Source organism: Fistularia commersonii, chromosome 11 (genome assembly GCF_037954325.1).
Source record: "Fistularia commersonii isolate RoL2024-O1a breed Wild chromosome 11, RoL_Fcom_v1.0, whole genome shotgun sequence".
Classification (NCBI taxonomy): domain Eukaryota; kingdom Metazoa; phylum Chordata; class Actinopteri; order Syngnathiformes; family Fistulariidae; genus Fistularia; species Fistularia commersonii.
In genome coordinates, this window is record NC_141294.1 from 17,747,253 (window position 1) to 17,762,793 (window position 15,541).

Here is a 15,541-nt window from a genome sequence, read left to right on the forward strand (position 1 = left end):
CTGAGGGAGCGGTTTGTTGAAATTAAAAAATGCCCAAGAGCGTTAGCCGCGCACGCCGAAGGCCCGACCCCTGAGGAGGAAACGTGGCGGGAAGTCGTTGTCACATATCGAGTAGGGCTCTTCCAATCTCCCCCCCGTAGTTTCATCCTCAGGTCCGAGCTCCCGGTTGACGTTTCGGCGATTTCAGTTAATTTAACATCGTTCAATATTTATTAACTTCCAACAACCTGCTCCGCTTTAGCGCTGTTTTTTTTCACTGAAGGTACATGAAGAACTTCAATAATTGATATTTCAATCCGCCTGCCAAGGAGTACATGGTGTGATCCTCCGCCACCCATGTCACCCACAGCATGGGGTGTGTGTGCGTGTGTGTGTGTGTGTGTGTGTGTGTGTGTGTGTGAACCTTACAACTTCATATATATACTTTATGCTTTAATTAAAAAAAGGGCTTGCAGTCGATTAAAACGGTGTCGGTTTAAACACATGTGTAGTCATTTGCAAAATAAAAAAAAATCCACCCAGGTTTATTCCCTTGTCGAGGACACATGACGGTTAAACCGTTATATATATATATATATATATGCCGTGCTTTTTTTTTGACAAAGAGACAGTTGGCACGGTCCAACCCTGCCTCATTTTAGCATGTTATATGTTTAAATGCAAAGAGGGGGGACCCCATGTGACCGCGGCTGTGAATTTTGTCTGAATGAATCGTGGGTTGGGGGGTTTGAAACCAGCATGAATAGGGTTGTGTGTAGGGGCATCGGTGCGAGGGGGAGGGGGGTTGGGTGAGACGGGGGGGGAGTTGTGGGGCGGGGCGGGAGGTGAGGGGGGTCAGGTTAGACAGAGAGAGAAGGAGGAAGCTAGACAAAAGTTTGCCATAATGAGCGTGGAGGAAGGGGCCGGCGGGTGGTGAGCGCAAGAAAAGGGGGTTTGTGGGTGGTGGAGGAGGTGGGAGGGGAGTTAGGGCGCACTTCTGTCAGTCTGAACAGAGACATCTGTCAGGAGGGGCCACGGCTGTGTGTGTGTGTGTGTGTGTATGTGTGTGTGAAATAGAGATTAGGGGAGTGAGGGGATGACAACCGAGGCCAGGGTCTCCTCTTCAGCCACTCCAAGCTGCTGCCCAGATAACAGCCTTTTCACATTGAAGGGGCTGCTGCTCCGTCGTGTACAGACACGCCGAGCCCTCGTCCTCTTTCCCGGCGACCCCTTTACTCCCCAATCCGCCCGTCCAGCAGGGCCGAAACACTCTATGGGTTCGGCCCCTTTGTGTGATACAAAGGCACCGACACACACACACACACACACACACACACACGTTCAGATTAGAATTTATCGTCTGGCTGCGGCTCGGCTGACATCGCAGAAAGGGTGGGAGTCCAGATACGGATCCTTGTGTGGTACAAACCAGGAAATCACGACTAAAAAGAAACATGTGCAAGTCATTATGTTAAAAAACAAGGAAGAGAGGAATTACCCAGACAAAAAAAAAAAAAAGAACAAAAATTCTGCCAGAATTTAACAAAACGTGAAAGAGAACCCCCTCCAATACCGAATTGGCGAGAGATTACCTGGGAATCAGCAAGGTGAGAGAAAATGAGCGTAAATGTAATACGTTTAAAGCATCCGGATCTGCCTAAGTGCTTTGTATCCATGAGCTGATGAGCCGGAATTCTGATTTCATCCACCTCGACGTGTTTAATTAAAGACGTTTAAAAATGCCACTATTCAAATTCAAATGCGCCGCCACACAAAACATCGTCCGAGGACGACAATGTAATTTCATTGTTTCTCGCACACACAAAAGTGTGTCACGGCTGCTGCGCCGAATACGATAATCTCGGTTGAATATTGGAATTTTCTAATCATGAATTTGTATGGCTTTGGCCGGCCTTTTTTAATTCACGTGGACTTACGCCCCCTAAAAATAGAAAGAAGGTCCAAGTGCACAGGCCCAACACTTATCCGCTATAGTCCCACTGGATTATGCGGGACTAAATCCACAGGATCAAATTTCACTGAGTGCTTCGCCGCCACGAACAGAGCCTCGGCGTGGTCAGCTTCGACGAAATGAAAGCATAATATCACAGGAATCAGCGAAAGGGGGGGTTAGTTCTGCTTCACGCATGGGGTGGGAGGATGATGGAGGGCGGGGGGGAGGGCACGCCGAGAGGCAGGCGAAGGGTTAACAGCCAGATAAAGAATTTAGAGGAGGCAGATTCTTCTCAGGTGTGAAGAATGGAAGGAGAAAGACAGAGGAAGGAGGGATTAGAGGAGGGGGGGATGGGTCCCGCTCAGGAGCTTGTATTGTGGTTGTCGGCTCCGGTTGCCAGGCGACGGGGCTGAGCAAGATGCCAGGTTGCTAGGTAACCCATGGGATGCAAAAGCCTCGCAAGCGATGAGATAGGGAGGGGGCGGAGCCGAGCCACCCCGCCTCCATCCGTCCCCATCCAGCTGTGCATCCGCCGAGCCAACGACCCACTCCCGCGTTTCCACTGTCACACACAGGTGACCGGAAGTGACGTCCACCCCCACCCACCCACCTATCCCTAGGGGTTACCTAACAGTCCCAGCTGGTGCTCCGCGCTTGTTCACCTGCCTGGCCGGAACTATTGATGCCGCAGTTTAATCCCCTTTCGCGTGTCGTTTACGTAAAACAAAGGAAAAACGTCATGCCGCAGGTTTGAGAGGCAACCTGGGAAGCATCGGCAGGGAAATGACAATAAAACGAGACCAACGTCAGTGAAATCGTAAGCAGAGGGACGGATCGGGTTGGATTTTGTGTGAAGAATAGGCCTGCCTTAATCCGAACGATTGTGGTGTGTGCTTGTGCGTGTGTGTGTGTGTGTGTCCGACACTGAAATATCCAGCCTGAATGACAAAAAAGGTATTTTCTCTACATTCAGCATCCACATGACTCAGCATAGACTCTCAGACGCTACCTCTTTTCAACAAATAACGTTTTTTTTTTTTTTCTCAAAATGAAAATTTGAAATATTCGTCTTCTGCGTGTGGGGAAAAAAATAAGAATTTAGCATATTTTAACACGAGGCGAGATTTACCATAGATTACACCTTTGTATTATATATATTTTTTATTTTTTTATTTTTCGGTTTCGCCAGGCCGACATAAGGGCTTAGCGCGGCGGGGATAATGAGTTTGTAGGCGGAAAAAAACGTCGGGGAAGGAAACGGGAAGTGAGGCGAGGAAGTGAATGCAACGCGGAGGGAAGAGGAAACGGAGAGATTGGATGATGGAGGGGGGGGGGAGCAGAGAGATACCCGTGTCATCAGGCACGGTGCGCGGGGATTATGAGACCGGGAGCAGGGATGAGGAGAGAGGAAGAGGGAGGCATTAAAAAAAAAAAACCTCGACTGTAAAGACGGGATAAAAATAGTTTTGCTTTCTTTTTGCACCCAGTTAAAAAAAAAGGACATTTGAAATGTTGTGGGAAAAAAGCAGTGTGTGTCGGGAAGGCAACTGTTAAGAGAGAGAGCAAGCGCATGCTTGTACACAAAAAAATAAAAACAAACCAAAAAAAAAACAACACGTCGACACAAAGCTTTGTTTGTTGTCCTGCCCTGCCCCACATTCGGGCTCATATTTCCGTTTCAGTGGACGTTTTAATCCTTCTCGTGGAATATTCACCCTCCGGTGTTTTCGTAGCAAAAAAAAAAAGACCAAAATGATAAATAACACTGATTTAACACCGTGGTTTAATCCAATTTTAAAACAGAGCATGCACACACACACACACACACACACACTCACACACACACACACACACATGCAAAACCTCCCACCCTCATGATGTGGAGTGATGGTTTGTTCCAGTGATTTTGCGTAGGTGGGGGAGGGGAGGGGGGTAGAATACGATTTGATTGGATAATCCAGGGATTTAATATTCCCTAATCCTGGCACAATCCTCTCTGCATTGCTGCAGGGAGCGAGATTAACTCTATGCGTGGAGTATGTGTTTGTTTCCATGCATGCAAGAAAAAAAAAAAAAAGATGGCTGCTCTTGTGCGCATGTGTGCCTGTGAGCGTGCACGTGCATATGCCACTGACATGTACACTGTGTGTGTGTGTGTGTGTGTGTGTGTGTGTGTGTGTGTGTGTGTGACATGCAAATGTCGCTTTGTTTGCACGCGGGGTTCGGCCATGCGTGTCAGGAGTGGACGTGCCTCGGTCATGCCAGCTCTCACATCATATATCACACATCTCGAGAGCACGCATCTCTGCGAACGCGCACACACACACACACACACACACACACGCACACACAAACACGCACATTCACTTTCCTCAGAGATCCACAAACTGGGCCTTTCGTGCTGCAGGAGATCAAACCGCACAACAGGAAGAAGCTCCCTTGTACATGAGCGTATTTGCAGATGGTTACCGTTAATTAAATCTTAATTGGGACGTGAGTAATTAGAGGGTGATTTGACTTGAAAGGAGTGTGTGTGTGTTCGTGTGTGACGTCTGGTGAATTTCCCCTCCCCACTCTTCGCCTCCTACATTTCCCCGTCGCATAGTTTTTTGTTGTTTTTATTTTTATTTTTTTCTTACACAGGGAGAGGAGCCGCCGAAGCACCCTCCCGCACAAATTCTTTGTTTACCAGAAGATCTCAGCAGTCGCCCTTGGCAACCGGCATCCGTGTTTACCTACCCCGGTGTGCCGTCATACGATCACCATGACAACGAGCCGGTTGCCATGCCAATTTTCCAATGCTGCCTCTGAAGCGGCGACATGCACCTCTCACCTGCTGCTTCTTTTCTCCCCCCCCCTCTATGTGGATCATGTAGAATTCACCAGGACGACAGAACAGCGCCGTCAAATATGAACCGAGGGTCCGCGTGTGTGCACGTGTGTGCACGCGCACGCAAAAATCTACATTCGGATAAAAGTCACCGATTCAATCGAACGTGAAGCGTCCTGTGAGTGTGTGTTTGTGTGTGTTTCCTGCGAACGCCGTCCACTGGGAGCATTTTAGTTAGGCTTAATGAAGGAGGAAACGGAAGGGACTGATGGATAGATGGACGGGCGAGGGAAAGGGTTAGCGGACACAAATCTGGCTACAATCAGGCGGCGCTACAACACAGACCCGGATCAATGAACACGACGGGACTGATCGATGAGCTGATAGAGCAAGATGGATGGCGGTGCGGACGGGTGGCAATAACAACAGGCTCGGGATATGATAGATAGACGGATGGATGGATGGATGGATGGATGGATGGATGGATGGATGGATTAACGGGTGGACGAACGGTGTGAAACCAAGGTCACGAAAAAGGGCGAGGGCGGAGCGAGTGCGTATTTTCCGTGAGTTTATGTTAAAGCTGACAGCTCCGGGTCAATAAAGGCGCAGGGTTAAAAATGTACATCATTCCTTACGCTTGTGTGTGTTTCACGTGGATGACGTTTGTTGTGTGTGTGTGTGTGTGTGTGTGTGTGCGTGCGTGACGGCCTTGCCTTTAGATCAATAGCCGCGTGGTGACAGCTAAGAGCTGATTAATCAAACGTATGGATCAGTCTCTCTCTGCTCTGCCCTCTCCTCGATTACCAGCTTCATTACGTTGCCTTAACACCCCGCTGGGACCTTCCTCTGTTCTTCCCCTTTGCATCCCTTCCTAGTATATTTCCCTCCACTCTCATCCCCTGTTCTTGAGTTGTTTTTATTTTTTTCCTTTTTGTCCTCCCTGCCTTTGTGCGATTCTCCATAGATGTCGAGCGTAGATAATTTAGCCGCCGCCGCTAAATCACCGTGCGACCGGCAGCATTAGAAGCCATTAATTAGAAGCCCGGGCGCTCTGTTCCGGCAAAGAGGAACTTCTGCTTGTTTTTCCCCCCTTTCTTGATTTATTGTCATCTCAAAGCCTTTTGTGAGGCTCGGACTGAGAAAAAAAAAGGGAGTGTCAAACACACACACACTATTGTTTTCCTGTTAGTATTAAAATCAATATATATATTTATATATATATATATGTATATATTAATCCGCCTTTCTTATCCCTCTTCTGGATTCCGACTTCATCCTGCCTTCATCCTGCAGCACCTCTTCCCCAACCTCCCACCACCCCCGTGGCATTAACACGGTCTCATTGCCTCAGTACTATGACTAAGCACTGTGTGCGTGCATGTGTGTGTGTGTGTGTGTGTGTGTGTCTCCTTGCGCGAGACAAATAAATGAGTGTGTCTGCATGCATCGAGAGGCTCTCCAGAACGTGTGTGCACACGCATGCATTAAAAAATAAAAAAAAAGAAAAAACCCACACCGTGGATCTCTGCTAGTCGGGGATATTTATTCTGACGGCGCCAGTCACGACTGAATCACCCCTCCCCTCTCCTTTTTTCCTCCCTCTTCTCTATCTATTCTTTCTGAATCATCCTCTCGAGGGCTCGCTGTTCCTTCATCCTCCCACTCTCCCCTCGCGTAAAACCCGTCTTTTCTCTCCCTCTCTTCCTCCCGGCCGCCTCCCCGTCTTCCTCTCGACCTCTCACCTGGCTCTCCAGTCGGGCCTTCATCACCACCTTGTTTTTCTCCCTTCTTTTATTATCCCCCCTCTTCTTGCTATCTCAGCCTACCCTTGTCCCACATCTAATCCGTAGTTCTTCTGTAATCCAGATCAGCTGGCCTGCATTCTTAATCTTGTCACTTCTCAATCCCCCGCTAGTACTCCATTCTGAGTGTGTGTGTGTTTGTGTGTATGTGTGTGTGTGTGTTTGTGTGCAGGATCAGATAGTAAGGTTGTGGGTGACACAGTCGGGAGAGAAAAAAAAAAGCCACTGGGTTCAGGTGCTGCTGTCACACCGTGTTTTGTCTGTATTTAAAAAGCACATGGACACACCCACACACAGACACACACACACACACACACACACACTGGCGTTGCACATGCAGTTCTTTTTGCGTTTTGCAATTTGAACACACGAAAAGCAGCACATTCTGTATTAAACATGAGATTAAACACATTTTTTTCATTCACTTTTTACTAAAAGACTGGACATCGAGTCAGAATCATTGTTTGTTTTCCCGCTCCCGCTTGAAAATAAACCCGTAGCACGCGCATCGGGCCGCGTTAGCGAAGACGAGCACGACGAGACCTGTTTATGTCCAACTATCCGCATTGACTCTCCCTCTTGTTCTGTCGCTCAGATGAATCGGCCGATCCAGGTGAAACCAGCCGACAGCGAGGGCAGAGGAGGTGAGACAGCCACACACACAAACACACACACACACACACACACACACAGCATGCATGTCGCGGTAAAGGCGAGCGCGCCGGTTGTCCAAATGTATCAGACAAGAGATGCAAAGCGTCCAACAGGGTGCCCGGCAGGTTAGGCGCACTCGCTCACTCACAGGGTGCAGCGAATACTGCCCCCTTCTGGAGCACATGGACACAAAGACGCTCTGGGTTTACGGGTTTAAATTTCTGCAGGTTGATCAGCAGATGTGTGTGTGAAATTTATTATTAATAATATCTGTTCTGTCCTCCCACCCCTCTATGTTTCTGCCGTTCCTCAGAGGACAGGAAGCTGTTTGTCGGCATGCTGGGGAAGCAACAAAGCGATGAAGATGTCAGGAGGCTTTTCGAGCCTTTCGGCAGCATAGACGAGTGCACTGTGTTGAGAGGACCTGACGGCACCAGCAAAGGTAGAGAGAGAGAGAGAGAGAGAGTGAGAGAGTGAGAGAAAAAAAGGCTGCAATTTTATTCAAATTGTTCTGGCAGTACCTGGTGATTTAATGCTGACTCTTTGTCTACAGGGTGCGCATTTGTAAAATTCCAGGGACACGCCGAGGCCCAGGCTGCGATCAACAGCTTACACGGCAGCCGCACAATGCCTGTAAGTTAAATCCATTATTCCGACGGATTAAAAATAGAGCGGCGTTCTCCTCGGCCCTTCACCTCCCTCATGAATCCCATTTGCATATGTTATGTTGATTGTTTTCTCTCTAGATATTCTATTAGCGAAGCCACGTATGATCACGCCGCGCCATTCACGGGGTTTATTGCTTCGCATTACGGCGTAGTCGGGGGGCCCCACGTCGGGACGCTAATGACAACCCTGGGCCGCGGTCGTCGTGGACGTGGTTTCTGCTAGAAGCACCGACAAACCGGCGCCGCTTCGTATTAATCTTGAAAAAAAAAAACAATCAGACATCCGTGCCCTTCAGCCCACTTTGGCAGCGGCAGCCATGTTGTGTTTACAAACCTGCACCTCCGCAGTCACCGCTGATCAGTCCACATATTAAAACGTCCCCCTCTAGGCGGACGTGCACAGCGAGACCGGTGATCCGTACGGCGATGGGCTGCCACGTTCTATGTTTGTTTCACACACCGACGCGGGAATTTTCGTCCCCTGAAATTGGTAGATGTTTCAGAAAAAGGGTGTGTGATTTTGACAAATCATCTAAGATCCAAGAGGTGGGAAACACTCGTAGATACATCTTTATGGATCAGATCTCCTTGATGTATCGAGGTATTGATAGCCTTGTACCCCGGTAGTTCCCATGCTGGGTCTCCTCTCACTGGTCTCATCTGGAGGCCCCATGTGGCTCGTAGAAAGGATTAAACGGTCGAAGAAACTCGACGACTTAATAAACATTGAGACGAATCCCATTAGCACATAAACGAGATAACACATCGCGCCGGTTTGTAAGTGCAGTTTCCCCTTCCCCCCCCCCGGCGTGTGTGTCCAGGGAGCGTCCTCCAGCCTGGTGGTGAAGTTCGCCGACACAGAGAAGGAGAGGGGGCTGCGGCGGATGCAGCAGGTGGCCTCCCAGCTCGGCATCTTCAGCCCGATGACCCTCAACTTCCCCGCCTACAACGCCTACACGCAAGCGGTCAACGCGCAGGCAAGCCGCGCACCACACGCGCACAGTTCGCAGGGGGCAGTGCTGCGCTCCTGAAAGGATGTAATAAGTTTCAAGAGGCTATCAGTGGTCTAATTGGGGCTAATGTTGTTACCCGGACAACATAACATACGTCATCTGGCATTAGCTTTGCTGCAACACACAACCATTAACCCACTGACTCTGGACATAATGGCCTTGTAATTAGATCTCTATTCATCTGTTCCTCCATCACTCCCTCTCCCTGTCCTTTCCTCTCATTTTGTGTTCCTCTTCCCCCCTCCCTTTGCTCCGCTCTCTCTCTTCCTTTAACCAGTTAACTGTCTCTTTGTCTTCTGGCCTCACTTTTATATTTATTTCTTATTTTCCGTCTGTGCGTAGCTTGTCCAACAGCAGGCCCTGGTCGCCCAGTCGGCGTACTTGTCTCCGGTGGCAACGGTCGCCGCCGTACAGATGCAGCAGATGGCGGCCCTCAACGCCAACGGAATCATCGCCACACCCATCACGCCCATCACGCCGTCCTCGGGTAGGAGCACGCAGCTGCGCTCACCGGGATTCCCGCTGAAACGCAACAATCGCCGTTTATCACAAGTCTCGACATTGTTGTCTCATCCAGAAGAGTGTTTTTTTAACAATCCAGTCGAAAATGACTTGCAAATAGATCCGGCGTCTTCGTAAAAATGCAGAATAGAGCCGGACCCACCAAAACGAAAGCATGTAAACCCAGCCGCATATTTTATTTAGCCCTTAAATTTAAGTTTATTTCCCTAAAATATGCCACAAATGGAACCCATTCCACATTAATCATAAACCAGACGTTTTATCGTCTCCTGAATTAATGAAGTACGTGCGACAAACTCAGAGCCGTGAAACGCCGTCGTTATTTTCTGGTGTGAACATGTAACCGAGCTCAGCGGGGGCCTCGAGGCAGAAGGACGAGGACCGGTCGCTGATCGATGTGTTTATGTAACCGCAAGATGTCGACAGGCAGATGCTCATGAGTGTGTGTGTGTGTGTGTGTGTGTGTGTGTTCCGTCCACGTCCGCAGGGACAAACACTCCGCCAACTATCGCCGCGACGCCTGTTCCTGCTCTCCCTCCTCCAATCGGAGTGAACGGTTACAGCAGCGTTGCAGCCCCGACCAATGGGCAGCAGGCAACAGAAACACTGTACACCAACGGAGTCCACCCGTATCAAGGTATTTCTTGCCCACTCTGAACCGTCTGAGTTTCTTATGCATTTTCCTCAGCGGTTCGGGATCAGTGGGAACAAAATAATGCATAAAACCTAATTGTTACCTTCCTGAAAACAGCCATTTACTTTTTGGACTCTTTCTTTCCTCTTGCACATCCTGTTACATTTATTTGCACTGTTTTACCTCTCACTGCCGTAATATGTTGGGTTTTTTTTTAAATCTAGTTATATGGCTTCACTGTGGACAGTGAAATAAGGCTCTCATTCCATTAGTGCATATGATAGGAAACAATTTGAATCTTAAACATGAGGCTGTTTTGCAGAGAAAAAAAAACCTCATATGGAGACGATGGGTTTGCTCTGATAGTTTCAGCAAATTATTTGGTCCACGGTGACGGGTTGCACCATGAAATCCTTAAATATTTCTTCCTTGTCAGTGTCGTAGTAGCTCCTTTTCAACCCAATGTCAATTGAAAAAAATCCTTCAATAATAAAAGTTTTTTTTTTTTGCACATTTTTCCCTTTCGTATCAGCAAGTAGCGCACTGATTCACTGATTTATTTTGTTCCTTTATTTTTTCATCTAGCTCAGACCCCAGCCGCAGCCTTGGACCCTCTACAGCAGGCCTACGCCGGCATGCAGCACTACACAGGTGGGCGCGACCGCGCGCACACACATACACACACACACACACCTGAGCCCCGATTGGTCAGTATTTAATGTCACAGAAGTGAAGTTAAGGATTAAAAAAAAAAGGTTGCTGAGGGATTTACAAAAATGTATCACCGGAAAGGCGGGGATGTTCAACCTTTACGGACTTTTCAAAGAAGGAAGTCCTTCAAAAACAAAAAACACGAGGAATGATTGATCCATCTTCTAGAGGAGAGACAAATTACAGGCTCGTATTTTAACCAGCGTGAAGGGTGGGGGTCTGTTGGGTGTCCGCGGGAGAATGTCATTGTTTAGGAGGCCCCGTTAATAGTTTTCACCTTCAGCGGGGGATATTTCACTTCAAGTGGGCTAAATCCATTGGTCTCTGCATGTTGCCACCTGTTGGTTTCACCCAATCAGATGACATCACTGTCTGCCTCTTCCAATAGCGGCATACCCGGCTGCGTACGGATTGGTCGGACAGCCGTTCCCCCAGCAGCCGACACTGGTTGCCCAGCAACACCAGCAGCCCCAGCAACAGCAGCAGAGAGAAGGTGATGTGACTTCCTGTCTGGTCGGGGCTGGCCACGCCCCTCTCTGCGAAGATCCTGTTTAAAGTTGTTTATCACGACGGTTTCACACTATTGCCTCATACGTGTGCGCGCGCGTGTGTGTGTGTGTGTGTGTGTGTGTGTGCACGCTCCTGTGTGTGCGTGTGTGTGTCTGTTTGTGTATGTGTGTGTCAGGTCCGGAGGGCTGTAACATCTTTATTTACCACCTGCCTCAAGAATTCAGCGACTCTGAGATGCTGCAGATGTTCCTGCCCTTTGGCAATGTCATCTCAGCGAAGGTGTTTGTTGATCGCGCCACCAACCAGAGCAAATGCTTCGGTGAGATTCACAGTCGGGGGTGGGGATGGGCGGGAGGGCGGCAGATGTGTCTGAGAGGGAAGGACGATTGATTAAAACGGGAGTGGCTTTATGGGAAATTAAATAACGTGTCAATAAAATGTTGATCCAGTAGGGAAAGGTGAGAAGCAACGAATAGGAGGCTCAAAACAAAACGAAAATCTCCGTCGTCCGGCCCTCTCGCTCACCTTTTTTTTTGGCTTTTCCCTCCGGCCAGGATTCGTGAGTTTCGACAACCCGGCCAGCGCCCAGGCCGCCATCCAGGCGATGAACGGCTTCCAGATCGGCATGAAGCGGCTGAAGGTGCAGCTGAAGAGACCCAAGGACGCCAACCGCCCGTACTGAGCGACACGGAAAAGGAGGCGCGGGGGGAAACAAAGAGAGGTGAGGTGTCGGCGAGAAGGCTGTCAGCGACACGAGGCAGGCGGGCGGGTGGGGGGGGGGGGATTCTGGGGCGGCGGGGGTGAGGATGGAGGGAGGCTAGCCCAAGTAAGTGTGTAAGGTAGAAGAGTTTGTGCATCACTCTGCTAAGTGAAGGAAGAAAGTGAGAAGGAGAAAGTTTCATGTGATTAACATGCTTTGGGTATGTTCATGTGAAAAGCAAACTAAATCTTGTTTTCCTTTATTTACATCTATTTTCTTTCACAATCTTATTTATTTTTCTTTCCTGCTGTTTTGATCTTTTTCCCTGAAACGGCAACTTACCTCACCCCAGATCCTTCCGTCCAATCATAATTCACCAGGACCCCATCGCTATGGCAATGGTTGCCTAGTGACCGATAAAGCCCCGACCCCCCCTTCCTCTCGCATTGTTGTAAGTTGATTGGTTGGCCTGTGTTTGGGTTGCTGTGGCGATTGATTGCCTGTGTTGGTTGCCCTCGGCAATTTTTGTTCTGTCACCTGGAGCAACCAGCCATGCGTTGACCTGCATGTCCTGTTGCTGTAGTGACCACAGACTTGTGTTTGGTGCATTGTGACTTTATTTTGTATTGACCTGTGCACATACTGATCAATAACTGTCAATAGCCAGGACTGCATTCAGAATCAATTGGATTGGATCTATTGATATGCCCAAGCATCGTAGAGTCATTCGATCAATTCCGAAGCAACGCTCGTCCTTTTCTTGCAGCTTTCGTTTTTGATCAGTCTCTGTAGTGCTCTGTTTGGTGTCATTATTATTTGAACCAAATGTTTTGGGTAAAGTAGTGAGCGTGGGCGTCTGTGTGTACATACGTGTGTGTGTTACACTGTTAGCGTGTAATACGGAGAGTACACAACCCCTCCCCTCCACTCCCCACACCCCACCTACCTGCTGGACTGATGAGCGTAGGGACGCGGGTGGGTGGGGGTGGGTGGGGGGGATCCTCGCGGGGGTCAGCGGAGAAAATGCCCGACAGCACTATACTTTATCTACTCCTCCACGACGTAAAGTACAGTGCTGAACGCGACGGAGGACGGTCACGCCGCCGTAAATACAACCGTGGACTCGGAGACGTCCAAAACCGCGGGCGCTCTAGGGTTTAAACCGCAGGAACACACCACCAGCCGGGCGAGCATGCATTTTCCTGAGCTCTGATAGGCTGACTTTGCTCGTCTGGATTTTTTTTTTCCCCACGCCGTTTGATGTGACAATCTAGTTTCTTTTGTTTTTATTATTTATTATTTTCTGATTTTTTTTTTTTTTTCCCCCTCCATCCTTTATCAGTGCTTCTGTGGTGTTTCTCCCCGCCCACGCCCCGCCCCATTACCTTTTCCCCACTTGTCCCTCCTCCTCTGTCAAACTCTTATTCTCTCCATCTCCACATCCCTCTTTTATATCTCTCTAGCTCGTGTTTTTAAGGTAAAGGGTATGTGGTTGTCATGGTGGGGAAACAAACAAAAAAAAAAACTGCCTTCTTGCTTATTTGGAGAACAGCCTTCAACTATAGGAATTCTGGGAGAATAGAAAACCCAACAGATTAAAAGCTGGGGGTCAATTCAGTCCTCCGGGGGGAAAAAGGAAAAAATAAAATCGTGTCTCGGCCAAAGAAGAGAAAATGCACGGCGGCTGTCGGATCGGCGGTGCAGTCACACAGCAGCTCGTATTATAAATAAAGGATTTTTGTGCTGCTATTTCCGGACGCGCTTTTACATAACAAATCCTGGCGGATAATGAACGGCTCCTTTGAAAGCCGGCGTCCCCCCCTTTCTTCATTCGCCGGATCCCAACGCTCGCCCAGAATTTCTATACTGCCAATGCCGGAGAGTGATGCATGTCAGTAGTAGTGTTTGCTTGCCCTGATCTGAGACACACACACAAGTGCACTGAGGCCTCACACACCCAACACACAGTGCCAGATATTTTATCAGTACCAACACGCACACACACACACACACACACACACACACACACACACACACACACACACACACTTGTTTTTACGCCTCCAGACCCATTCCAGCACACACATGCTATTTCCAAAACACACACACACATCATGAATAATGGATTCTTCACCGTATTGAGCTGCATGATCCAGACACTGTGTGTGTATGTGTTAAAAAAAAAAAAAAAAACGCACCATGGTTTACTGCTGAAAGAATAGCTTCTTAGCTTCTTTTTTTCCGTTTTCTTTTCCTTTTTTTTCTTCTTTTTTTTTCCCGTAACAAAGTTCAAATGTATGCTTTAGCTCACCAAAGATGGAGGTGAGAGAAAGCTTGGAGCATCCTGAGGTGCAGTTTGCTGCAAGTTATTTAATCGCAGTTCCGGCGAGGGAAGAGCGATTGTTTGACGGGAGGGGCATGTTTTGAAAAGACGCCACATGAGGCAAACAACCAGCAGCTGCAGTGTGTTTGCAGCCGCGATCGCTAACGTTGCCTCCATCCTTTTCTCTCTCTCCCTCTCTCCCTCTCTCCCTCTCTTTCTCTATCTCTCTATCCTTGTCCATATATCATTCCCTCTACCTAGGCGACCTTTTGAGTCCGGCGGAGGCGGGAAAACCCGGGAAGCAGCTTTGAGAATTTCTGCTACCATTGAGCATCCAGGGAGTGCAGCCACACACACACGCACGCTATCAACACTGAACCTCACATGGAACGAGGCTGATTTACAAAATGTACATAAATGTGCGAGAACATACACACACACACACACACACACACACACACACACACACACACACACACACACACACACACACACACACACACACACACACACACTCTTGCTGACATTCACACAGACGTGCACGGTCTGCACGAGATTCAGCCGCCACAAACTGATGCGGCAAAGAGCGCGGAGGGTACTTTTACTGTTTAAAAACAAAAGAAGTTGATATATCACTTCAATAGACCTAAACATGTGGATATGTGTCTATTACCTGACAAATATAGAGGGACCGATTTTTTTTTTTCGTAAAATAAGGAAAATTAAGAAAAAAAAAAAAAAAACAAACACACAGACACAAGGAAGAAAATAAAAAAAATGAAGAGTAGGTTAGAGAGAGTTTGGAAAAAAAGAAAAGAAAAGAAAAGAAAAAGATCCTAATGACCTGTAAATAATCTAGTTTACAAAGAGCAGCATTTAAAACAACAAGAAAACATGCAAAGGAATACTACTTTAGATAAACACTGAACAGGACACAGCAACATCATGATTATTATTATCATTTTATTATTGATTATCATTATTATTATTATTATTATTATTATTATTATTATTACTTTATTACAACCACTAGTAACATTGTCATCTTCATCTTCATAAAGGGATATTACATTCCAAATTGTAAAATGGGGAAATCACTAACCTATTTTAAATTTCTACTTAGATTTTAGGGGAAATCATGGGAGGGGGCGGGTGCAAGGGGGGAGGGGAAAGGGGCGGGGGGAGGGAAGAGGGGGCGCACTTTTATCCGGGAGGTTTTAATATTTGAGCTATTTTTT

At 48.0% G+C, this 15,541-nt stretch overlaps 1 protein-coding gene across 2 annotated transcripts in view; it reads left to right on the forward strand.

Annotated features, from left to right (window-relative positions):
* celf3b (cugbp, Elav-like family member 3b) overlaps window positions 1-15,050 on the forward strand; it is a 28,230-nt gene extending 13,180 nt beyond the window's left edge. The window contains exons 4-14 of one of the 2 annotated variants that reach the window (XM_086155543.1): window positions 7,164-7,212; window positions 7,536-7,664; window positions 7,776-7,855; window positions 8,712-8,867; window positions 9,246-9,390; window positions 9,913-10,062; window positions 10,645-10,710; window positions 11,159-11,263; window positions 11,456-11,599; window positions 11,835-12,001; window positions 14,565-15,050. In XM_086155543.1, coding sequence (XP_086011669.1) covers window positions 7,164-7,212; window positions 7,536-7,664; window positions 7,776-7,855; window positions 8,712-8,867; window positions 9,246-9,390; window positions 9,913-10,062; window positions 10,645-10,710; window positions 11,159-11,263; window positions 11,456-11,599; window positions 11,835-11,962 — 1,152 coding nt within the window. In that variant the 3' untranslated portion in view covers window positions 11,963-12,001; window positions 14,565-15,050. Of the gene's footprint in view, window positions 1-7,163; window positions 7,213-7,535; window positions 7,665-7,775; window positions 7,856-8,711; window positions 8,868-9,245; window positions 9,391-9,912; window positions 10,063-10,644; window positions 10,711-11,158; window positions 11,264-11,455; window positions 11,600-11,834; window positions 12,002-12,332; window positions 12,433-14,564 lie in introns of those variants that run through there. The other variant, XM_086155544.1, reaches the window with a different exon arrangement.
* Window positions 15,051-15,541: the final 491 nt, after the last annotated feature.